This window comes from Mus musculus, chromosome 10 (genome assembly GCF_000001635.26).
Source record: "Mus musculus strain C57BL/6J chromosome 10, GRCm38.p6 C57BL/6J".
NCBI lineage: Eukaryota > Metazoa > Chordata > Mammalia > Rodentia > Muridae > Mus > Mus musculus.
The window spans coordinates 84,917,046-84,943,534 of NC_000076.6; the positions used below are offsets into that span (position 1 = coordinate 84,917,046).

Here is a 26,489-nt window from a genome sequence, read left to right on the forward strand (position 1 = left end):
CAGTTAAACCCCAGTTTAGACCCTCCCACCAACGAAGGGTCCCTCCGCCTCTGGCCTCCAGCGGTCGCAGGATTCTGGTTTCCGGCCTTTAGGGAACTACATTTTCCAGCATGCCCTCTGGAAAGAGGGAAGTCTTTTGCACTGGATGACTACCAATTCCGGCATGCTATTCAGTTCACTAATAACTCAGATGACAGCGTGGGATGAGCCCATTGCATGTCGGGAATTGTAGTGTAGAAGCGGTAGGCTCGCAGATGGGCGGGGAACAGCCCGCCAGTTCTCGTCCGCTATGGGGGAATGATTCATAGAGTGTTAGGAGAGACAGTTCTGCTCGTGGAAGCCCGCTGCGAAGCCCAACTCTTCCCCAAGGCTGGCAGACCTAGGGGAGTAGGCAGGGCCTGGGCCTGACTCAGTCTCTGGTGGCTCCTCAGGCCTCCACCAAGCCCCGGGCCTTGTCAGGGGAGGCCTCCGGGCGCCGGTTGCTGGGGGAGCGGTGACGTCGCGGGGTGAAAGTTGAGGGGCGGTGACGTAGGGCCTGCCCGGGCGGAGGCTGGCGGGTTGGAGGCTGGAGGGAGGGAGGGAAGGAGGGAAGGAAGGAAGCTGGGAAGGAGCGAGGTAGCGGGGGCGCGAGGCGTTTACCTGGGAGGCAGCGGCTGGGGCGCGCACAGCGGCTGCGGCTCCCCCGCACCTGCGGCCATGGATGAAGAGCGCGCCCTCTACATCGTCCGGGCCGGCGAGGCGGGGGCTATCGAGCGGGTCCTGAGGGATTACAGCGACAAGGTAAAGAACTCTGGCCCCGGGCGTTCGCTGTCTTGTCCCCCCTCCCCCCGGGCCGCCTTCGGGGCTTGCACTTCGCATCCTCCCCATCCCCCTCATTCCGGGGATGCGCATTGCTCTCCCCCGAAAACGTTTCCGGCTTGGGCATGCGTGTTTGTGCCCCCAGCCTTTCCCACTCGTTCATCCTGCATCTACCCATTGCCTCCACTATAATGCCCACTCCGATTTCTGGCCCAGCAGCCTGTCCTGTGGTCTTCTTCCTAAACGTGCAAGGCACACCCCCAGAATCTGTAGATGCGCGGCTGCCCAGTGCCCCGTTCCTGGATGCATAAAATGCATGCGAGGCTTTCTCACCTGTATAGTGTGAAAATACATGCTTCTCTGCATAAACACGGCCCTTGTCATGCACAAAACATATCAGCAACGATGGCAGGTCTTTGTGTACCTGTACCATTGTATGGTTTACCAGGCATTGATGTCTTTTATGTGATCTCCTTTGATATCCTCCAAGTGCTTATAAAGTAGATGGTATCAACCTTCCCATTTCATAGATGAGGAAACCGAGGTGCAAAGAACTGAAATCACGCCCCAAGGTCATGGACATATGTTGCAAGTGGGTAGAAAATCCAACTCCTAATAATACCTGTTATTTGTATCGCATTAACAGCTTTTCTGTTCATTATCTCATTTAATCTTGACAGCAATCCTGTGAGGTATTATCTGTGTTTTGCAATGGAGCCTCCAGATGGGCTAAGTAACTAGCCCAAGGTCATTCCTGGGAGCCAGAGCCTTCCCACCTAGGTTTTCAAACTATCCATTCACTGGTCTTTTGCTACAGTGATCGGTATCTTATTATTAATACCACTTTCATCTCTGGAGGAGCTCTCTCTCCAAGTACCATTAGATCTTCCTTTTCCTTTCAGCAGTTTCTCATGTTTGCTTTAATAAGTAGCCTACCTAACACCTTTAGGCTGTTTGGGAGACTTGTATGACTCTCTTCTCTGAAGACCCATCCATCACCAAGTTACACCATATACCTAACAGGTACCTTACTGTTCCTTTCCCCTGCCTATTTATCAGCCCTCTCTGAAAGAAACATGGCTGTATGCCCCTGTGGACCTTCTCTTCTGTGCCTACTACTCCGCTCTCATATATTTTGTATCAGTGAACTGCCTGTATGCCCATTTCTGCGCTTAGTAGAAAATACCTCCAGAAGAGACATACTTCTTGTTTTAAAAGAACCTTCATACCCACTTAATCTTCCCAGCAATCTAGTGAGGACAGTGAGGAGGATATTCCTCATTTCACAGAGAGTAACACTCAGGATAATAATGTCTTCCCAAAGTCACATACCCAATGAAAAATAAGACTGAGAGTTGAGTCTAGCTCTCCAACTCTAAGTCTAGTGCCTTTTTTTTGCTGTGATACATTCTTAGGTAGAATGCACGGACTGTACTCTAGTCATGTCTTAGCCCCTTCACCTGATAGGCTTTAGTGTTGATCATATCTGCCTAATTTAGGAGAAACTCATTTAATGCGTAGGTGTACATACTGCGTATATTGTATTATTTTTAACTTGATTTATTATTGCTTTCCAGAGAAGATATGGGGGAGCTTCAAGCTGATTTACAAAGAGAAGTATAATAGTTTGGCTATTGTGTTGAATGAACTTCTATTAACTGTTAATGTTTTTTTTAGCACTTACTATATGCCAGCTAGCTAACAATGATAGGAACCTTTTTTCCACAAGCCAGGGAGGAGGGAAAACCTACACTGGGATCTGAGTCCACTCTGCGCTCCGTTGTAGCTGAACAAATTAGGTCCCCTTTTTATTTGTTTCCTCCAATTTATCCCTTCCTCTCCCTGTTATTCCTTCAGGTTGGTTTCTTATCACTCATGGCTACGTCCTGTCAGAGCTTGGCTTCCCCTTTTCATATTGGAAATGTTTTCAGCGTTCTTAGGATCATCTTCTGTTGTTAAGGCAATGTCTTGAAAGGCTTCAGAGGATTCCTAGACACCTTTTTTTTTTTTTTTTTTTTTGGCCAAGCCAAGCCTGAGACTGTGCCGACTTGGTGTAGCTGGGAGCAGTTTCTGTGTCAGGAGAAAGCACTCATGTTTACTATCGGTTATAGTAGGAACCGTGCAGTAGGGCTTGGAGCACAAGAGTGCTGGGCCTCATGTTGCAATGCAGCACTGCCCCTCAAAGGGAGAACCGGATGGCATGACTAGGAAGGGGCTCTTTGCGTCCGTGGTCAGGCAGGAAGAGTAGAAGTAAACTGTCCAGATTCATGGTGTATGGGGTCTGAAACCCCCCAAAAGTAGATGGATAGCAGCCCTTCAGATTTCTTCTCTGGAAAAATGGCTTTGAAGCATGTAAGAGTAAGCAGTGGTTGTAGCTCTGAGGAGTCAAGCAGAAGAGGAATGAGCAGTATGGGGAGCCCAGTTCATGTTTGGCAGAGGAGCCTCTTCATGCTACCTTTTTTCTAATAAGCTGGTCCTTGCAAGGGTAGTAGAAAGAAGGTGGGATCTGGCATTAGGTGAACCTTGGTCCTAAGCTCAGCTCTGCTGGTAACAGCTTCGTGACTATGGATAAGTTATGTTGAGCCTCTGAGACCAGTTGCCTGTCTGTAAGGAGGGATTCAGACACCATTCTTTTTATTTATTGTGTGGATTAGATTAATTGAAGTCGAGTGCCAGGCACTAGGCACACCGTCATGAGGTAGTGTGCTCAGAGCCAGACTCTGGATGCTGATTCTCCATTTGTATGTGGACAAGCTCATGTTGCTTAGCCTTTGCTTTGTATTCCTCTGTCAGCTGAGGGGAAAAGTTACATCTATATCCTAACGCTTTTGTCAGGACTGCGCGAGTTCTGTGTGTAAAGTACCTAGAGCAGGACCTGCTGCTGAAGAAGTAGCCCATGGCTGTTTGCTTTCAGCAAAGCATGTGGCACTCAACTGATGTGACATAGTAAGAATTTGGGGATCTTTCTCCCTCTTTTATCTTAACCTTTGCACCTTCTAGTGGTACCATTACTATGGTATATCTCTTACTGCATCTAGAGAAGACAGTACCTATCTGACTCTAGAATGCACCTAATTTCTCTATACAGAAATTCATTTCTAAGTATTCCTGCTTCATTCACTGGCTCTTGTTATTTTAGGGAGAGAAATCTCTATCCCATAAAGAAAAAAAAAATGTTTCTGTCAAGGGGAAGTTGCTTTGGAATAGGAAAATAGTTCTTTGAAATAAGACTGGCTGTTTCTCACTCTTTAAATTCACCTATTAACATTTATTGAGTGCCTTCTAGGTGCTGTGTAATTTCCTAGGAATTTACACATACAATCCCCTTATATTAAAAGTTATAAGGGAGATGGGAGCATTTTCATGTTTCTTTGAATAGTAGATTAAGGTCCAGAAAGACATAGTGCTTGCATACAGGCTCAGGAGCATATGGTGGGGAGTGGTGTGTGTGTGGTCTTAGATGCCTGACCAGGTCACGTTTGCAGGACTGTGCCACGTTTCCCTTGTTGGTTCTGCTGCTGAGCATAGGAAGGCTTTGTTTTATTCTCAGGTGCAGTGTACTACCTTGTTTGTAACTGTTGAGCCCTAGGCACTCTCCTTTAGTTACAGAATGAAATGGTTATTTTGAGATGTCTTGCTATGGTTTAGACTATCCAAGCTCTTGGTCTTCCTCCAGAGTCTGTTCTGACAGCAGGTTCACTAGAAACGTTGTTTGCCACCATTATCTTCATTGTCATGCACCTGAGGTACATTGTAATATGGTGATTTTGTTGTTGTTGTTTTCATAACAGTTTCTCTGTGTAGCCCTGGCTATGTTGGAGCTTGCTCTGTAGACTAGGCTGTCCTTGAACTCAGAGATCTGCCTGCCTCTGCCTCTGCCTCCTGAGTGCCAGAATTAATGGAATATGCTATGCCTGGCCACATTGTGATTTTTTTTGAACCACAGGAACTTGAGGTTGCACTAGACATTGAACCTGGTCATGCTTAAGATAAATCTATACTCTGCTATTGAGCTGAAAGAACCAAACTGGTCAACTAGGTAAGGAAAGTGACGTGTGGTCTTCACTATGACTGATAAATTGATAGATGACATGACAAGCCATAAGGCCACCTGGGCATGTCTCTGTTCCACAGCCATCTTCAGCAGGATTCCATTTTGGAAATAGAGCAAGTTTATGGTCAGATGAAGACTGAAAAAGTTACTTAAGGTACTGTCACTGAAGTAGGTCTCCAAGAGTTAGGTGCAGGAAAGGAGGACTGCTGATAGCTCAAGCGCATCATCCTTGTGCTAGAGAATGAGACCGATAGAAACTGATGGAAACAGTTCTAGAAGTGCAGCCTCTGCATTTGAACGGGGACTTAAATATCCTGGATCACGTAGGAGGATGCTTCGCTTTCCATCTTTGAGGCTGAGCTTTGACTTTGGGCTTGCCCTAGGTTTTTGCATGGAGATATTCTTGTTACACTTTGTTCTTAGTTCCAGATTGTTCTACAGTCTGTTTTGACATCTAAGAAGTAGTCTTTGAGTATATCTGTAGACATCAATGAACTAACTCTGAATTCTCTAATAGGTCAGTGTTTAGCCTGTAGTAGTAGCCATGTAATGAATACCTACCATGTGCAAAGTGCCAGCCATAGCATATACAAAATAAGGAAAACCTTACGGAGTGCAAAGTGCAGCTTGAGCGGGGTTGCACCGAGTGAGCAGTGGGACTGGACCCAAACTTGAGGTTGTGTGACACCTGAGGTTTGTCAGGGCTTCTTTTAAGTGATGAAGCCTGCAGCCCTGAGTCTGGTGTGTCACTGAAAGGTTCTAGCTTTCTTAGGCTTTAAATTGAACAGTGATTTTACTCTTTGATTTATATTTGACTTGCTCTTGTTCTGGAAATGAAGTGTATAAAAGCTGGTGTTTAGCTGGCTAACAGCTCTCAGGAGGCATCCACACCTAGGACGCTCGTTCTCTTCCCACCAGTTGAGCTTCAGAAAGGGGAGTGAGGCAACAAGATTGAAAGTTCAAGGCCACCCTGGGACACTTAGAAAGCCCAGGCTCAAAAAATTAAAAGTATTTAAAAAGTGTTGGAAAGAGAGGCAGAGAGCATGTTAGGTCTGAGCTAGCTTGGATAAATGAAGCAAGCCTTACAGACTTTAAAAGTTTGTGTCAAATGGTACTGCTTGAGCAGCAGTATGCCAGCCTGGGATGTCCACTCCTCACGTGGCTTTCTGCCTCCAGTCTTGCTCTCCTTGAGCTGGCCCATGAGCTGACCCCAGCATCTGCTGAGCACAAATGATTTTTGAGGTAATTTGTCATGCCTACATGCTAGTATATTTTCTAAGTAAGCTTTCATGTGACTAGATGGGCTTTTGAAAACTTTTATTTGTAAAATGTTACTTTTTATTGTTATTTTAAATTTCTTATTTAAAGTTGTTTTTAATTTATGTTCAGACCTACAGTGAAAAAGCAACAGAAAAGTGAAAAACTAGCCCTTGATACTATGATACTATTTTAAAAAGAATAATTCTATATAGGAAATACTTAGAAGATATTTTTGTAACTTAATATCTTCCCAAAAAATAATTACTTTTTTCCTGTCCTTTCTTTATAAATGCCATTTTTTTTTTTTAGGAAAAATAATAAGTTTTAACAAGTAGACACTTTTATTCCAAATAATTTACAGAAGTAACATTTTATGTAGAATGGCAAAACTAAGACATTTTGGTTTCTAAGTACAATTATTTTCATTTGCAGGGAGCCTTTGCTGAACTTCCACATAGAACATTATTGGCTTGCCACCTCCTTATCTTTAGTATTGAGTGTCAGTGAACCTTGGGCCTGTGGCTTCCTAAGTATAGTATAGCCCTCAGATTTATGACCTCCTCTTCCCACTTTCTCTCCTTCCCTTCCTTGTTCATTTATTCTTTCTTCATCCTTTATTCCAAAGAGTTTTTATTATAAAACAATCCTAGTGAGTCACCTTTCTTTGAGTTGCTGTGTAATACTTTATCAGATGGGCTTATGCTTAGTAGAATATTCTGACACGGACATACATGGTTTACATTCAGCTTGCCTCTCTCTCTTACTGTGTTAGAAGGCACTGTTGTGAGTATGCTTATGCATATAATTTTTCCTCTCATTCTGCATGACTCCATTAAAATAAGTAATAGGAGTAGGAGTTCTGGGTCAAATGGGGTAAATGTTTTTATGGCTTCTAGTCTGTGTTGCCAAATCACTCTCCCTTTAAAAGTTTGTGTCAAATGGTACTGCTTGAGCAGCAGTATGCCAGCCTGGGATGTCCACTCCTCACGTGGCTTTCTGCCTTCAGTCTTGCTCTCCTTGAGCTGGCCCATGAGCTACTGCACAAAACACTCATGCTCTTCATACTCCACCCTGGCCTTCCCTGGTCATCGGGAGCCTGCTGTCATTTCAGATGTAAAGTTTCAAATCTGTGCCTTCTCTCTGCAACACCAGTTCCAGTTGGTTTGCATCCGTGCCTGAGTAGCCTCCCTGAGGTTTCCTCAAATGACCTTATCTCTTAACCTCTTGTCTTCCCTTTTACTGTTGCTTATATTCAAGACTGCCTCTCTCCCAAAATTTCTACAGCTCCTTTAATTCAAAAACTGTTTGCTGCAAAGCTGCAAAACAGAACCACCAAACGATGCTGTTTTTTCACACTTAATGCCCCCTTTTTTTGTGGTGGGTGGCCAGTCCTGTGGGTCAGTGTGGACAGGGAAATAAACAGGAAAGCAGACAGTGCCGAGGAGTGGCTCGTTGGTTTGCCTCAGGAAGAGTTCAGGTGGGATTGATTCAGAGAGCACATGCTCTCTGTGAGAGTTGTAATTCTGTGCTCCTGGTTTGTGACCACCACTCCCTATGCAAACAAGCCAGTTATTCTACCCATTTGCCTCTGCTCTGCTACACAGTGGAAAGTATACACTCTGGCCAATCATTCCAGGGGAGCCACGATACCTTTCTCCCTGCCAGTTAATTTGTCCTTAATCTCATTAGCAGCACTAGTAGCAGCAGCAACAGCTTCCTAATGCATACTGTTTACTACTTGCCAGGTAGTGAGATATTTTAGGTGCCATAAATGTCAGAACCCTCACAATCACCCTCTGAGCTAAGGATTACTTCATTTTCATAAGAGGAATCCAGGCACAGTTTACTAGCTTGAAGTCACAACTAGTAAGTTCAGGAGCCTTTTTGCAGGTTGTAGGTTGTCTCCCTGCAGTTCTCTGATGATTTCTTATGGAATTCAAAAAAGAGAATCCTAGCACACTGAAAGACCTTTCCAAATCTCAGGCAAGTCTGTGCTTCCGTTCTCGAGTTCTTTCAGGTGCCATCCCCTAACATTGTCCCATGTTTCAGTCCCAGAGCTGCCAGCTTCATGGATGTATCACATACATTCACACACCTACAGCAAACTCCTCATTTCCCTGAGAGTCCAGCTCAGACGTCCGGTGCCTTGTGCTAACCATTCCACCTCTTTGGATAGTTGCTGTCTTAATTCTCTCTTCTCCCATTGTATTTATGCCATAATCTTCTCATGAGGCTTTATGTTTATTTACTTACACATCTGTCTTACTTTAATAAGAATATTGAGATGGGAGAACAGTATTTATTAAAAATTAGTTTATATATTTTGTTTAAAAATCTTTAAAGTTTATCATATACTAAAATAACAATGTTTCCCTTTTCCCTCTTCAGCATAGGGCTACTTTCAAATTTGAATCAGCAGATGAAGATAAAAGAAAGGTAAGGTTTGGGGTGTGTGTGTGTGTGTGTTTAAGCCTGGGTGGTTAAGTAGTGGGCTTGTTTTCATCTCGTGGTTGTTGGTTAGTCTTTGTTTTCAGTTAAGTTTGTCAGGCTTCCTGAGAAGAAAGAGGTGCAAGGTTTAGGGTGGGTTACACAGAGTCCCGCTGTTCATCCCACAGAGCCCCTGTGCTTACATGAGTTGGGAAGGGTTCAGTGGGACTATCACTAGACTTTCTTACTGCTAAAAGGTTGCCCATTTTTGGTGGCAGAATTCGAGGTTGTAAAAAATGCCAGGCTAACGTAAAGCTGTGCTAAGCCTGGGGAAAGCAGCTTTTCCTGCTGCTGCCCCTCAGCCGCAGTTTCTCAGCACTGAGCTTCTTATGTTGTTACTCTCACTACACGAGACTACCTAATGTATGCTTGCGTGTTGGCACTGCCTATGGCTGCCTTATTTGGTGTGTTAAAGGATCATGTTACAGAGGAGAAACCAGTCCTGCCCTTTTGTTTTTCTGGGTCCTGTACCTCCTCTATCCCAGCCTCACTGATTCAGGATTAAACGAAGACTATGGCTGAGTTAGTTCCCAGTGTCAGAATCTTAGATGCTGGTAGTGGATTGATAACCTTACATACGTCCATTTACCTCGCTATAGCCAATCTCTGTGCCTGTTTCTCTTATATTTTTGCTTGTGAGCCTAGCCTGTAACAGCTGAGCCATCTCTCCAGTCTGTGCCTGCTTCTCTTTGTCTCCTAAGATTTATTCTCTTAATCGAGACCTTCTTCTGGATTACTGTATAAGTATGTTGTTGTTTTTGAGACAGGGTTTCTCTGTGTAGCCCTGGCTGCACCAGAACTCTCTCTGTAGACCGGGCTGGCCTCAAACTCAGAGATCTGCTTGCCTTGGCCTCCCCATTGCTCAGATGAAAGGCTGCATCCCCACTGCCCAGCGCTACGTTAGTTTTTGAGCTGTCGACCTTTCACTATGTAGGGACACGTGGTTCTAGTTGCTTGTCCATAAATCTAAGGCAGCAGTCAGGCCATGTCATTCTTGGCCTTAAAATCTTCCCGGGACTTCCTATGCTGACAGGGTGACATAGTAGTGTCAGTGATCTGATGTCTGCATTGCTTCTACAGCCTGCAATTTCTATCCCCTTGTGTTTATGTATGAAGTGTTGATGGTTACCTGTACATACACAGTCTTTATTTATAGCTTTCCTCTGTTAATTACTCTCCATGGTAAACCTGTAGGACTCCTGCTGGTTGACATTGTTGCTCATCTCTGTTTGTCACATCTGCAGTGCTGAGCTCAGAGTGAACACTCAAGAAGTTCACTAAATCAGTGTCATGGAGTGGAAAGAAGACTTACTTTTGGATTTGGACAGTGCCAATATGTCAAAAGATACCTTTTGGAGTAGAGATTTATTGAATGAACATGTTTTTTGGATAGCTTTAAAAACTGGCCTTCTTAGGGACAGTCCCTTATCTAATGAGTCAGAAGCAGGGGCGTAGACGCCAAGCGTATGTACATCTCTAGATGATCTTCACACAGAATGCACAGGATCTGTGGAGGACAAGCTGGTAGTTAGCTATTAAAATTAAGATGCCTTTTGCCCTTTGACCAAAGTGTGTCTCTTTTGGAGATCGGTTTTGTTTAGATTGAACCCAAGTGAACACTTTTTTTCATCAAAACATACATCAAGAGGAAAAGATTGGAAATGGCCAGCTGAGGTGTATTGGGAATAAACACAAGCACATTAATTAACATAATAGAGTACTAGGAGGGGGTAGAAAGAGAGAAAGTCTATTATGTGCTGTTGGAAAGAACCAAGTAAGCTTTTAAAGCTGGCAGTGAAATGGCAGACTCACGATAAACATTCAAGCTAGAAAGGCAGCTACTTACCATGTGTTTGATTAGAAGAACCCACCCTCTGTTTATTACATCCACGCTATATTAGGGGTCAAACTTCAGAATCTTGGGTAGCACTTTCACTTACAATAAGTACATTAAGAGCAGGAGACCACCCAGTTAGTAGAGTGTTGGCCACACTCTCAGTACTTGAGTTCAGTCCATAGAACCACAGAAAAATTCTAGGCACAGTGACACTGTAATCCCTGCACTGGAAAGAGAGAGACTGAAGAATCCCTGGAATACACACATACACACACACACACACACACACTTGCACATATCTACATGCACATACAGTGTGCATAAAAAGCTGAATACAGATGCATTATCTCATCTAAATGTCATTGGAGAGGAGAATTTTTCTATATTAGTTATCCATGGTGTTGTTTTCTGTAAGGTGGTAAAAAGCCTGACATTGTCTAACCACTCTCCCTACTTATTGTCTATATGGGTTTGATTCCATCAGCATTCTTCTGATATACACACAACTCCCCATATGCTCAAAATTCTTCCTACTTTTAATATTTACATATAAGTACATATCTTTCCACGTACTTTAAATCATTGCTATGTTGCTTCTGTTGCCTGTTATGGTGTGAACATTATGTAAAGTTGTTAAACTGTGCTCTAAGTAATGCTGCAAACGTCCCTGTGTGTTCAGAGCAGAGACGGGTTTTTCCTAATTGCTTTGATGCAGAGGTTGTTTGGATCTGTTGGTGTGAGATCGCCCTCTGCTACTTTCAGATCTCTGGAGAGAGTAACTTCTGCCCTGGTGTTTATTGCAGTGTGTGTAGATTCCTGCTTCCTGGGAGGTCTGTTATAAACAAGAGTCATTAGGGACCTACGTAGGTAATCTTCATTAATGCAAAACATCACCAAACAAACCCATTTCAGTCTCCAAGGGTTAAAACCACTAGTGACACTTTGATGCCTCCAGTGCCTTTCAGATACTGACAGGGAAACTGCAGGACAGCCCCATGCTCACAGCTGTAGAGGCTCTCTGTGGAAACAGAGCAGTAGGCACTGCACTGAGCCCAGTGTGGAAACGTAAGAAATCAAATGACCATACAGATCCTTTGCTGTCCTGTACTGTCCTGAATGTGCTTCCAGAGCAGCGGTGCTCAGCCTGTGGGTCATGGCCCATTTGGGGATCACATGACCCTCCTCACAGGGGTCGCCTAAGAACCTCAGAAAAACACAGACATTTGTAGTATGACTCATAACAGTAGCAAAATTACAGTTATGAAATAGTATCGAAGGTAACTTTGTGGTTGGGGTCACCCCAATATGAGGAGCTGCATTAAATGGGCATATATAGCAGTAGGAAGGTTGAGAACCATTGTTCTAGAGCCTTCTGTCAAGTCATTACATTGGTAACAACAAATCAAGACTTTGCTCGCTTTCATAAAGGCAGTGCTGTGCTAGAAAAATCAACCAAACATCCACCCATAGTAATATCTTTCTAATATTAAAAAAAAAAAAAACCAACAACTTTGTGACAACCTAGAATAAGAGGCAGTGGCGCCTCTCTGCGTAGGGTGACAAGTGATGCTCTCTAGATCTGGTCCCTGACACTTCTGCTGTAATTTTCAGTTTTACAGAGGTTTGCTTCTCCCTCTAGTGCCATTCAGTGTGGTGGGCATTTAACAATGAGACAAATGCTCACACTGCTGGAATGTGGTGAATGAAGCCTTATACAGAAAGGATTCTTCAGTAGGCATAGTTCTTCTGTGTCTACTCCTATGTAGCTGTCTCATTACCTTTTGAAATATAGTTTGGAATACTTAAAATTATGATCCAATACCTTGTTTTATCTCTCTCTCTCTCTCTCTCTCTCTCTCTCTCTTTTTCGAGACAGGGTTTCTCTGTGTATCCCTGGCTGTCCTGGAACTCACTTTGTAGACCAGGCTGGCTTTGAACTCAGAAATCTGCCTGCCTCTGCCTCCTGAGTGCTGGGATTAAAGGTGTGCGCCACCACGCCCGGCTTGTTTTACCTATTATTTCATCACTGTTGAGACACTATTTAAGAGTCACGCTTAAGGCTGGAGAGATGGTTCAGCAGTTAAGGGCACTGACTGCTCTTCCTGAGGCCCTGAGTTCAAATCCCAGCAACCACATGGTGGCTTTCACAACCATCTGTAATGGGATCTGACGCCCTCTTCTGGTGTGTCTGAAGACAGCTACAGCATACTCATATACATAAAATAAATAAATAAATCTTTGGGGAAAAAAGGTCAGGCTTAAGGTAGGAGCTAGCAAAGGGGAATGTATGTATTTTCTTTAAGGAATAAAGTTGGCTGCAATTCTAATGTCTGTGCATCTGATGCAAATCATGACAGGTGCATGTGAATTATTGCAGTTTGGATAGAAGCACCTGCTTATTTACATCCTCCCCTACAGTGGCGGGCTGCGATTAGCTGTCAGTGCACACACACATGTATCGTGCAGATCTGTGGGCTGGGGGAAAGCAAATGGTGAATAACCTGCATACCCGCATCTTGAGACAGCGAGGGCTCTTACTTTGCTTTTTAACCCAAAATGTTTCTCAGAAAGCAGTAAAGAGTATTGCAATAAAAGTTGATAAAGATATGTCATAAAATGAATTGGGTTGGGTTACAGCTCAGGGACACAGTTTGCCTAGCATGTGTGAGGCCCTGGGTTCAATCCTCTGTCCGGGGGTGTGGAGAGGAGTAGAATGTTTGACCCTCTTTGACCTGTACCTGAGAATATAGCATTATCACCGGTGGAAAACCTTCCTGTATATAACTAACATCATCTTCCTCAGAAGAATGAGCACTAACATACCTAAAGTACAAGCATGTTTCATAGCTTTAGACTCAGTTCTCTTAAGTGGTAGGTCAGTTGCTGAGTTGAAATTGTGAGCTCTTCATGGGGACAAGAAGCCTGGATTATTTACCCTGGATTCTTAGCTCCCAGCACTGCATGAGGCCCTGGATAGGCACCTACACTAATGCAAGTTAAGATGAGGGGAAGGAACTTGGAAGTTGAGTGGAGGCTAGAATTCCTGTGAGTAGAGCATATTGTGTGGTTCTGTGTTTTACGCTCTTCTAGTTACACATCAGAATTGCAAAATACAACTCACAGTGTTGTTCACTGAGGAAGCAAGATACAAAAGTATATTTCAGGAGTGATCACGGCTTGGAGTTCTGCTAAATCCTACACAGAGAAGTGCAGCAAGGAAGTCCACTAGATGCTGCTGCTTGACTGTACTGCTGTGGAGTAGGCTTTTTTGGTAAACTTTTGAATCATAATAGATTGAACTGATTTAAGACCATAATTATTTAATAACACAGTATAATACAATTGTATTTTAGAATAGTGTGATTGGGGGCATAAACATAAACCAGTGCTTTCTGGATTTTTTTTTTCCAAAATTGAACTTTCTTGATTTCTTTATTAAATTAGAGTAGTATTACTTACAAAGCCAGTTTATATAGTGAAATAAATGTATCTGAATACAAAAGTCCATTTTGTTATTTCAGATACATCAGTTTTTAAGCTTTCCCTTTTAGGCGTGGATCTGCATATTAGAACATGTGTCATTTACACGGTTCCTCAGTGGTCCTTTGCACTGGGACCCATGCTAGGCTTAGATTCCTGGCTTGCTGTTAGCCTGTGGTACTTGGTTTGATGCATACTCAGTTACAGATACATAGGTGCTAGCGATTGTCACTGCGGACTGTGGAAAACGAGTGGCAAGTGTGTGAATTTCCTTCCTCCAAGGGAAATGTGCCAAGGCAGAATTGTTAATCCTTGGCTTTGAATCCACTTGTAGGTAACATAGCTCGAGGCATGGATGCTTGTTCTGAAAGCCTTTGTTCTTACTCTGGTCAGCTGAAAATGTCAAAGTAATTAAAAAAATTTTTTTAAACAAAAGCTTAATATTATGTCTAAATTTGAATCAAAATTTGTTGGATACCTTTACCTAAGGGAACACATAGGTACATAGTACAAATAAAGTGCTCAGTCTGAAACCAGTCTCTTCCAAGACAGCCTTTTAGTGGGGAAAGAGTACAGCTGTAGAATGCTTTCTAGTCTAGCCAAGGCTCTCAGCGCCTGACTCCCTGCGTCTTTCCCTCTCCCAGCTCTCCCCCAACTCAGCTGAGACTGCTTTTTAGCATATCCAAGGTTTTGCGTGCCCCTCACCCTACAGATGATGACTTTAAATACTTTTAACTCCATTCAAAGATGAGCACTCAATATCAGGTACACACCTCAGGTTTTTATTTTTAAAGCTCCTGTCTAGCAGGACCCTAGTACAGATCTTAACTGTTAGGCAGAATGAATGCCTAGCCATAGTGCAAATCAAGCCATTTGCGCTTTATTCCAGACTGTACCTTTCACTGTAGATGTTTTGCCAGATAGGGGAAAAGGACAGAAAAGCTCTTCTAATTTAGGGTTTTCGCGTGATCTTTAAAAACAATGACTGTGTGTGTGCACATGCATGCTCATATGCCCACAGGTGCACGTGGGAATGGACATGACATGTGTGGTGAGACCTGAGATGGGGACTCTCTCTAGTCCAGTTCCTGGAATGGCGGCTTCACTCCCACGTTGTTAGGAGCTTCTGCTGTGCAGTGGCTGCGTTTGCTGGTCCTCCTGTCTGTACCTCTTGTTTCTCTTTAGCAACACTGGCTTACTGATGCAGTCTGGCACGTCAGAACTCAGGTCATCAGGCTGGCCAGCCTGTGCTTTTACTTATTTACTGAGCCATCTTCCTGGGTCACCCTATGTGATCTTTATGTTACTTTTTAGGGTACCTTCCTCGGGGGATAAGAATAGTGGAACTGTGGAGTTGGGGGAGGCACATTTTCTCATCTGATCATCCCAGTTTATTTTGCAGCCAGGATAGTGTATGGAGCTCTATAAACTAGCACCCTAATGAAACCTATCAAAATTATTTTTTAAAGTAAACACTTTTTTTTAGCCCAAAGAGTTCATAATGAAAAAAACATTTACTGAAAAAAATCTGGAATTCAGTTAAGAAAAGTGAAATTGGTGGAATGTGTCCAGAGCTCCCCAGTAGACAGGCATTGTGAAGAACATTGGCTGTGAGTTGAGGGGCTGTCTTCTCAGGAGGGACACAATATTTACATTTCTCAGTTTACTTTTTTCTGGCTGCCTTCAAGATTTTCTCTTTCTCTTTAGCTTTTAATAGTTGGTTCTTTCCTTCTACCATGGCCTCTTGGGACCCAATTCAAATTGACAGGCTGATTTTCCAAGTGCTTTTACCAGCTGGACCATCATGTGGTCCCCTTTAGTGATTTTTAAAAGCATCTGTGTAAAACAGAATGTCTGTAATGTTATGGTGAGTAAATAGTATATATAAATACAATGTTTTTGCCAGACCCACACAAAGGTGAATGGGAACAAAGCTGTATTGTACTGAAGTGACTCCAGATGGTAACTGGAATCCATAAGAACAAATCAAAAGACCCAGAAGTGATAATAAATAAGGCCAATAAAACAAATATCATATGCTTACTCTTCTTTATACAGCTTCCTTAAAGATGATAGAAAGTAGTAATTATAGTTATTGTTGGATTTGTATCACTTGCAGTATTACATAAAAGAAGGCTACTTTACAATAATATTTCTATACCCCTCCAGAAAATTAGTATTAATCTGGAGCAGATCCAATAAGATGCATATAGTAAGCCTTAAAACAGTGGCTCTCAACCTTCCAGTGCTGTGACCCCTTAACATGGTGACTCATGTTGTGCTGACTCCAACCATAAAACTATTTTTAATTGCAACTTCTTAACTGTAATTTTGCTACTGTTATGAACCATAATGTAAAATATCTGTGTTTTCCGATGGTCTTAAGTAACCCTTGTGAGATGTGTCATTTGATACCAACGGGGTCTAGACCCACAAGTTGAGAACCACTGCCTTAAAGTTACACCTTAAGTACATAACTCAGATGTTGATGACTGTAAGACTTCACTGAGAATGATTAAAGGAGATTTAAATAAATGAAAAAAAATCCCATGTTTGTGGAATGGAAGACTTACTACTGCTAGAATATTGGTATTTGTCTTACTGATCCACTAATTCAGTATAATCATTTCTAGAATTCACGGTGGCTTCTTGTTAGAAATCAGCAGGCCAGTTCTGAAATGAAAACAGGCACAGAATAGCTTAAGGAATCGTGGAGGGGAAAAGTGAAAATGGAGCTGGGTATGGTGAGGTGTTTTGTAATCTGGGATGTGGGAAATAGAGGCAGGAGGATAAGGGTTGGCTACTTAAAAAGTTTGGGTCCATCCTGAACTGCATGTCTCAAAGAGGAGCGGGAGGCAGACTCAGCAGTTTCAGACTGGGCAGACTGTTGGTGTCCAAGACTGGGAACCAGCATGCGAGTGACTGTGACTATCAGCAAATGAAGTGTTACCTGGAAAACCATGAATAAATGATGTGGTTGGTCCTTACCTTGTGCTACACTCCATTCAAAAAGGCAAATGGATCAAAGATCTAAATCTATGAGGTAAAGACTTAAAATTTACTGGGGAAAACAGAAATCACCATTCTCTCAGATGATACCAAAAACATAAACAAAAGAAGAAACAGACAAAAATGGACATTGTCAGAGTTAAAAACATTTGTGCTCTAAAAGAAACGATCAGGAAGATAAAAATGATAATTTGCAGAATTAGAGAAAATATTAAAATCACATATATGGTAAAAATTTCACTTAAAATATATAAGAAACTCCCTGAAAAAATTTGAAGCTTTAATTAAGTTTCTTTTATGTGTATGAGTGTTTTGGCTGCTTGTGTGTTTGTGTGCCACATGTATGCTTGTATGGAGTCAGAAGAGCAATCAGAGCCTCGGAAACTAGAGTTAGAGACACTTGGTAACATGTAGGTGCTAGGAACTGAAGCGGGTACTCTGCAAGAGCAACAAATGCTCTTAACTACTGAGCCATCTCTTCAGCCCTAAGAACTCTTACTCAGAAGACAATTGAATTTAAAATGAACAGTAAACTCAAGATCTAGGTTTCCAAAATAAAAACTGACATCATTGGTTACTGGATAAAGGTAAACCACGAGTGTCATAAATCAGCTCACCTCTGCCAGGCTAGAACAGGACAAAGCAATACTGACAAGAGCGGGAACCCCTGAGCATCCGTTCACCCACTACTTGTAGGAAGTGCTGCAGCCAGTCTGGAAACAATCCGGCAGTTACTCACAAAGCTAAGCTGCGTACCAGTTGTACCCCTAGGTACTGAGAGTGTGTTACAAAAAAAAAGTGGACATAGTCTGTGCAAAACTCTGCGTGCACGTACACACACACACACACACACACACACACACACACACACGAGGTTTGCTGAATAATAATAAAAAAGTAGGAACAACCCAGATGTCCATCAGCATGTAAATGATGAACAAAATATGTTATATTCCTGCAGTAGACTGTTATTCAGTTAAAGAAATAAAGTAACTGATATGTGCTAATGGTGAATGGACTTTGAAAGCAGGCTAAGTGAAGGAAATTAGGCACAAAAGGCCAGACAGATGTTGTATGATTTCTGTCAGTGTGAAACGTTTTGGATAACAGATCCTTGGTGACAGAAAATGGATTAGTGGTTGCCAGGGAGCTGGGACGAGGGAAAAAGAGGAGTCAGGGTTTACTGCTGATGGGTATTGAGTTTCTGATGGGAGTGATGAAAATATTCTATAATTAGATAGAGATGATGGTTGCACAAGTGTGAATATGTGCTCTAAAAACAAATAGGTTGTGGACTTTAATAGAACAGACTGTGTGAACTGTATCTGAAAACATTTGGTATAAAAAGAAGTGTTAGTCGATACAGTATACTATATGCCTGTTACTCTTACAAGTCCCGTGCGTCTTTGTGCGCATTTAACCCTTCCAACAAAGCTTTAAGGTGCATTCTGTGGCTTTTTTGTTTTACAAGAGAGGAAGCAAAGGTACATGGAGGAAATGCTGTTTAAACCAGTGAACTGGTAGGCCATGATTCAAACCTAAGCAGTCTGTCCCATAGCCCAGGTGTTACACCATATCAGACTAGAAAGACTCATTGTGTGGCTTACAAATCTCCTTATTTTCTGACTTAGGTGTCCAAATTTTGAGATTTGTTGCAAAGTATAGACGGAACTTAGGCACTGAGCTGATGACCAGCATGGAGAGGCATCAGATAGCATGCCCTCCACGAGGGGCCATGATGCAGATGAGAGCACTTGGAATGAGGAACTTGTGAGGAAGATGTGGGGCCAGACAAGGCTTCAGTTCCTCTTGCCTTTAGTGGCCATGCCCAGAGGTGGAGCAGTGCGTTACAGTGTGGGCTTGTGCATCCTTCCATAGGGTGACCCTCTGAGGTATCCTCACCTGCCATCACTCACCAGCACTGCTCCCACTTGGACTGACTCTCTCAGTTTCCACGTTCCTCGCTGGTCTGCTCATGGCTCTCTCCATTCTTTGGTTACCTCCTTCCAGCTACTCAGACACTTTCCTCCTGCCCAGTAACACCTCCCCAGAAGCTTCCTCTTAGAACTGCTTGCATAATTTATTCAGCATTTAGTATGTAGCTTAAGTTGATGTATAGTAAAAGATACTTAGCACTTACTCATTTTACATATGTGAAATCTCTAGTATTATAAATTATTTGAGTCATGTTCTCTTATCGCTCATTAACCCAAAATAGATGTTTTTTTTTTTTCCGCTTAATATTTCTCCTAAAACTTTTTTTTCTCATTTGGGAAATTGTGATATGCAAGAAATGAAGATATTTCTTCTCTAACTGCCAATATTCAATACCTAAGTTTTCAAGACTAAAGTTTTACACATACAGTGTGGAAAAAAGGATTTTTTTTTTTGGGGGGGGAAATAAAGACACTTAAATAGTAAGAGAAAAGTTGTGGACTGGTTTAATGTTGGAAGAGAAGATGTTTTTACATATGCTTCTCTGCCTTCCGTCAGGACGAGACGGGCAGCTGATGGGTTTGGAAGTGTTCTTCTGCACCTAAGCTGTCTTTCCCATCTGTTTATGAATGTTTGATGCCACAGCAGGGCTTCTCAGGACTGCTCCTTAGCGAAGAAGGTCCATGATTGTACTCAGAGCTCTCAGCCATAGGCTGTGCTTCTGACTGTGCTTAGGATTTTATATATAAAAAATAGTCACGTTTGACGCCCAGAATCCTTTTCTGTAACCTTTATTACAAGTATGCTTCTCTATTGTAAGAGTAACTCATTAGCTGTTTAGTATTTTTAAAATACAACTTTTGAATAGTTCTCTTACAAAACTGACAACAAATTATTAACTTACTTCCCACTACTGCTATAGTAACTTCCCTTGGTCCCTTCCCTCTCTCCCTCCCTCCTTTCTTCCCTCTCTCCCTCCCTCCTTCCCTCTTTCCCTTTTTCCTCTTCCTTCCCTTCTTCCCATCACTTTAGCTCTTCCTCTTTCTTGCGTTTGCTCACTTGCTGTACACAGAGGGCAGAAGTTGAGAACTATCAGATTCAGGTGGCTGACCTTGAGTTCCAGTTAAGAACTAAAATTAGATCCCTGTGGAATATATATCCCTTGACGTCTGGTGGAGAACGTGGGCATAACCTTGAACAGCCAGAAAGACAAAATCCAAGGGAGTTTGTTTGACTCTAAAAATTTATTTGACATCTCCTTTAATAATTTAAAATTCATATGACTTTCGTATTACAATTTGTAGTGCATTTACATGTACATCCCAGAATTTTAGTATCACTGTGGTCTGAGAAGATGCACTAGGACTTTGACATGATGCCATGTCCCCAAATAAACATGCATGGTCTATTTTAAGACTGAAATCCTATCCTGTCACTATAAGGTCCTGGTTGATTCCAGTGAGTAACAGATGATGTAGGACTGTAGTGAACATAGAGAAAATATCAAGGGGAAAGTCCATGGTCACTGAAGAGAAAGTGCCAGACTGTGAGTATAGCTTATTTCATTGCCAGTACAAAAGAAGAGCAAGAAATGTTAAGTAAGATGAAAAGTGCAGAACTGTGTTTAAGAATACAGGTCTGTTTTAGGAGGGGGGTAAATTACAACCCCTATTTTTATTCACTGGGTTAATTTAATACGGAGTAATTTTTAATGTTAGGAACATTCATTTTTACCTTCATTTTACATTCATTTATACAAGTATCACGTATATGTCTGCTCCTTTAATTTTCCCAATAACCCAAAAAGTAGGTATTCTTTACAGATGTGGAAGTTAAAGAAGCCTGCCATTTGTCCCAAGTCCTAAAGCTGAGGGAAGTGGCAGCTGGGGGTGAAACCCAGAGCTTCAGCCACCTGTTAATCCTGGGGACATAGCATTCTGCAGCTCACCCTCAGTGTCTCTGATGTTCCCAGGGAAGAGCAGACATACATCACAGGGCCTGCCTCCCTCCAAGTTGGGGAGAGAGATAAGTCTCTACAAAAGTTCACAGTTCAGAGTCAAACATGTTCGGATCTGTAGCCAAGATAGCAAGAACTCTGGACTTAGAGCAATGATGGGGAGAAAGATAGCATTATTTTTAAGACAGGAATAATTTAGCAAGGTGAGCAGTTGAGAAGACACACTAAATATTGGAAATAAGAAATTCAGAAGGCCTCCGGAGAGGCCCATACAGGTATTAACAAGTCACTGTGCCTGCAGCAAGGATACTGTGACACTGATAATGGAATATAAGTTTATAAAGGTCAGTTACAGGGACGCTGTTGAGCTTGCATGTGCTTAGATGACGTGACACTGTGAGACTGACAGAGAAGGCTTGTCATCAGCAGCCTTCCTGCTGCCAACTTTAGGAAAACGTCCCTCACCTTGGCACCAATGCTGCCGGCCAAGTTAGCCGGCTGGACACAGGGAGGTTCGTTGGCTTCTCTCTCCTTCCTTTTCATCCAGGTGTGAGTACCGCTGTCACTGCCCTTCCCCAGCTTCCCCTCCTGTCTTCACTCAGACCCTGTATCTCTCACTCACTGCGGCTTCTGCACAGCAGGGGAACTGCTCTCTGCGCTTCTGCCTGCCTCATCGCTTGCTTAGTGCTATCCACATTAAGTTAGTGCTGTTCCCAAAATTCAAGTCTAATCATTAACACCGCAAGTTCCTCGTTTCCTTCTGGAGTAAGTCCAAATTCTCCATCTCTGTCATCACACAGCACAACCTAGTCTTCTGTCTCTTTACAAAAAGGAAGAAGACAGCATCTCTCCACCACACAGTCCCTCTGATCGCCACCACAGTTCTCTTCTCCTGTGTCTTGACAGTATCTACTGTCCACTTTCTCCACTGCTTTTATCAAGGTCCTCATGATGTGACATTGCCAAATCCTTAGGCTAGTTGATCTTTTGTCTGCATTTGAAACAGCTGAGCATTCCATCCTCAAAATGCTTTTGTCTGCCTCCCAGAACACCCACACTTCTAAATTTCCTCTTAAAGACCAGTCATGGCGTTGGCATTTTCCAGGGCTCTTGTACCTTTTCTTTCTGTTTTCCTCTATACAAGCTAATCTAGTCATAACTGAAGTGTTCCTTCCTCATAGAGAAGCAGAGCTTCAGTGGCTGCTTAAGGCTCTCCCACATCTATTCAGCTTCCGAGCTGACGTCCTTAGAAGCATCTCAGATGTACAATGTCTTACAGAGCTCTCTAAGGCTGTGTAAGCCAGGAATTTTCTCCCAGACAGTACAGTTCTATGAGTCCCTTCCCTCTGCTGTCACCGCTACAACTGAAGCTGTGCTTGCTTTCTCCCAGCCGCTCTTCCATACACAGCCAGGTTGGTTTTCTTCTGCTTCTACATTTTAATTGGATTTATGTCTTCTCTGCATAAACTCTTTAGGAACTTTTCATAGCAGTCAAGCTAAGTCTGTAAGACTCCACGCGCCCCGCTTCCTGCTTACTTCAGGTCTCACCCCACGGCAGGCTGCTGCTAGTGTGACCATGGACTTTCCACACCTCAGCCTGTGCTCTGTGTGCTGTCTTCCTCTACTCCGTGCACTTCAGAATGTCTGGAAGCATCACCCAAAGGAATGTTTCTCCAGTAACTTAGCAAAGCATCCTGGCTACTTCCGTTATAATGTCTCATAGTAATGATTTTATTTATTTTCTGCTTTCTCAATTAGCCTGTGATCTGCTCAGCATCAGAATTTTGCCTCCGTTCAACAGTCCCGCCTCCCCCCCCACACACACACACGATGCCTAGAAAATCCCACACACTGAAAATGTGTGCTAGGTGGCTGATCATTGTTTCTCAGTGAGGGAAGCGGATGTTCCTTGGGAGACATTTGACAATGCCTGTGGACATTTTTTTATTGTGATGACTTGGTGGCAGTGCTGGTGTGCTATTTATTAACATGCTGTAGCCACTAAAAATGTCAATAAATGTCCTAAAACACAAAACAGCCTTCCAAAACAAAGAATTTTCTAATCCAAATTGTCAATATGAGAAACATCTGGCTTAGATCTGTGAGAGCACTTACCACGTTAGTGTGGCTTATATTTCCTCGTCACAGTCCACTTGACTCTAAATTCCTTACCTTTACCATTGTCTCGCCACATCACCTAGGATTTATAAGAGAGTTACCCAGGGAATTCATGATTGTGGCTAAAGAGAGGAACAAATGAATGCTCAGCCTAGCCTAGCCTGTCTTCAGTTATTTGACAGGAAGTGTTGCTGCTTGGGCTTTGCAGCAGACCATAAGATCCATTGCACATGAAGCAGCAGCATAGAAGATTATGGAAAGAACATGCATGAGACCCATATCTCAAATGTGTGTTCTGTTCAGGTTATAACAAAATTTGGCAAGAGTCAACACATTTAAAATGACAACCAAGATAGAAGTGGTAAGGGATTAAAGTGTTAGCTTTTACTTTTCAAGTAACTGCTCTGAGGTGACCATCCAGGCATGTGAACTGCTCTGCTCCGAGAATTGTTTGAGGGTGGAGTTGTGGGGAGGGTGCATTTCTTTCCAAGTTGTCAAGTCAGACTTCATTGCCTAAGCAAAGTCTTAGAGTCTCACAAACAGCCTAGACTGGAAAGGGGAGATAGATAGATAGATCATAGCACTGCATTGGCAGGAGCTCAGAGACCTTGTCTGTAAACTAGCCAATGTGCTATAACCAAGCAGCCTGGGTTACTACTTAAGAAAGGAAGGATGGACAACTTTCCATTTTTACCTTAGTGCCTAATGATGAAACTCTAGATCAGCATACTTAATGAAGCTCTATAGTTTGTATTCTCTGGATTCCAGTTGGCTTTAGTTCCTTTGTTATGTACTCAAAGAAAATTTACAAAAGTTAAAATGTATTATCTATAATAGTGCCTCACAGATTATTTGTGATAAAAGACTGAGGGCTTTAGTGGGTTCATTTTCCCCTAAATTGCAGTAGAATAGTACTTTTGTGAAACATAATCAAAATTAATCACTAAAAAAAAACCATATTCTTAGTTGTCTTAGCAATATTAGCCTCCTGTGAAGATTGCTAAGTGAACCCTCTCAGATTTTATATCTGTCTCAGCGTCTGTCCTTACCTCTGCGATAGGCTGTGAGAGGAACTCACCCATGTTGATATGCTTTTAGAAGTGCTTTCTGAAAGCCTCTTTTGGGTTCATGTGTATGTAGACAGTGGTGTTAGGTTTTTAAACTAAGGTGTTTTCTTTATGTTTAAAACTTGAAATTTGCTTTCAAAATAGCTTTAGAAGCCACCTCCTACCAGTGTACAGATCATAATGGATCATTTAAATGTTCACGTTCCTTCATAGCCCCTCTTGCTTGTTTTACAGCTGAAGCCAACACTGAACTTAATTCTACAGATACATAAGAAACCCTGCCTTTCCTGGTTTGGGAGAGGGTGCCCTTCAGCGCCTTGTATATTAAAGCATGACATTGGGGAAGAAAGAAGCCCAATAAAGTGACATGCTCACAATTATGTTACTAAGTGGGAGATACTGTGGCATAGCCATTGGTCTACAGTAGAAATTGCAGTGGTATCAGGTGATCTGGCTGAATCCCCACCTATCTTTTAGCTCAGTGTCTTTATGCAGTCACTTGGTCTACTAAGAATCATATAATAAGTATTCATACACATTTTTTAAATTGAAAGGCACATATAAACGTTTTTAGTAATCTGCAAGGCTCATAAACAAAAACATAGGGTTGGGAAGCCATACCTTGTAATGTGGAGTCCATCACGCCTCTGCATTTCATGCTCACACTGTAGAGACAACAGGCAGTACAGTCAGTGTGTCTGTTTGAAGTTGTATTTCTGAGGGAAGACCTAGAGAAACGGCTCATCAAAGAGTGCATAGTGCATTTCTAGAGGACTCAAGTTCAGTTCCTAGTGCCTACATGGGTGGATCATTGCTGTCTGTGACTCCACTCCCAGGCCATCTAATGCCCCTTTCCGGCCTGGGAGGGAGGGTACCAAGCATGTATGTGGTACATAGACGTAGGCAAGACACTGATGTATATAAAATAAAAATAAATCTTTTTAAAAATGTTTTTATATAAGGACCCTGTAGCAGCTGGGAAAAAATGAGTTTTTTAAAATGTCAGGAAACAAAGTTAGGTGTACATGATTACAATTGTTTGTTAAAATAATATGTATGTTACTAAAGTCAGATAGCTGGACTAAGGGCAAGGCCCTTGGTCTGGCATGTAGAACATAGTATGGCTGTGGGTATTGTTTTCATTATTATAGCTGTGGAAATTTTGCACATGTGTACAATGTATTTTGATCACAATTCTTTCTCTAATTCCTCCTGATCCACACCTCTCTCAACTTCTTGTCCTTAAAAAAGAAAGTAGGCTTCTTCTTCTTCTTCGTCTTCTTCTTCTTCTTCTTCTTCTTCTTCTTCTTCTTCTTCTTCTTCTTTTTTTTTTTTTAAGTTTATATCTTAAACAACATAATGCCTTTAAGTAACCTAACCCCTTCTGGGAAAGTTTCCTTGTCTGAAAGCCTTCTTTTTTCTTTTTTCTTCACAAGAACGGAAGTTTCTGCTGCTTTTTTTTCCTTCCTAGAAAGCAGAGTTAAAACAGCGTTAATAAGACACTGAGGTTTGCAGTTTAGGAACTTGAGTTGGTTAGTTTTGTGGATGTGTCCTGTACTGCACATGCTCTGTAAATGGTTACAAGGAAATAAAAGACGAGAAGCTTCCACGATGGTCTGGCTGCTGTTAGGGCTGCGCCATGGCCTCTCTTACGAGATGCATGTGGTGATATCCCATTGTCCAAGTGGGAAAATGAAGCCCAGAATGTGACTGGTGTAAGTTAAATACCATGTCTACCCGCACACCTAGCACCATCCCCTACTGAGAGGAACTCAGGGTGGCTAAGTCAGGTTAAACCAGCTCTTCTGATTTAAACGCCTTTGCAGTGCGTTTTCTTCTTTTTTAAAGATGAAGTCTTTGTGCTGCCTGACAGCTTTTAGTTGTTTAGGCAAACCCTAGAAAAAAAACAGACAGACGTACTAAATACAAGATGACTCCTACTAATCGAGGCCGTGATATTCCTTGGGAAGGAAGGATGTTGGGGGTTAAAGTGTTTAGGGAAAACTTGGAGTAAGATATAAACTTAGCTTAGAAAATGGCTGCACTATAGGCAGAGAAGATTGACATTCAGGGATGGGGAGGGTCAGAACACAAGAGAGATAAATGTGAGATATTTTGTCAAGAACTGCAGGCTCAAAGGATGCCTTGTTAGAATGGTATGAGAGTACTCCAGAGACAGGTTAGGCCAGCAGACGCAGAACTCCCGTGTTCACATGTGGGGGTGGGGTGGTGGGGGTGGGGGCCTTTGCCCATGTGCAGGTGTATGCACCCCCCCCACATACATACCACACTACACACACATACCACACACACACATACCACACATACATACTGCACACACCATCTACCACACCACACACACACACACACACACACACACACACATACATACACATACACACACACACACACACATACACACACACACACAAAACACACATAAATGTTTAAAAACAATTTAAAGACAGATAATAGGGTCTTATGCCA

General features: G+C 42.5%; 1 protein-coding gene across 6 annotated transcripts in view; it reads left to right on the top strand.

Moving 5' to 3' along the window:
- Nucleotides 1-222: 222 nt before the first annotated feature.
- Nucleotides 223-26,489, top strand: part of Ric8b (RIC8 guanine nucleotide exchange factor B) — a 101,070-nt gene continuing 74,803 nt past the window's right edge. For 4 of the 6 annotated variants that reach the window (XR_380392.3, XR_380394.4, XR_380393.3 and 1 more), the window contains exons 1-2: nt 223-780; nt 8,501-8,548. Coding sequence is in view for 3 of the 6 variants with exons in the window: in XM_006513625.3 (XP_006513688.1) it covers nt 697-780; nt 8,501-8,548 (132 nt within the window). In the remaining 3 variants the exon portion in view is untranslated. The remainder of the gene's footprint in view (nt 781-8,500; nt 8,549-26,489) is intronic. The other 2 variants (NM_183172.2, NM_001013441.2) reach the window with 1 other exon arrangement.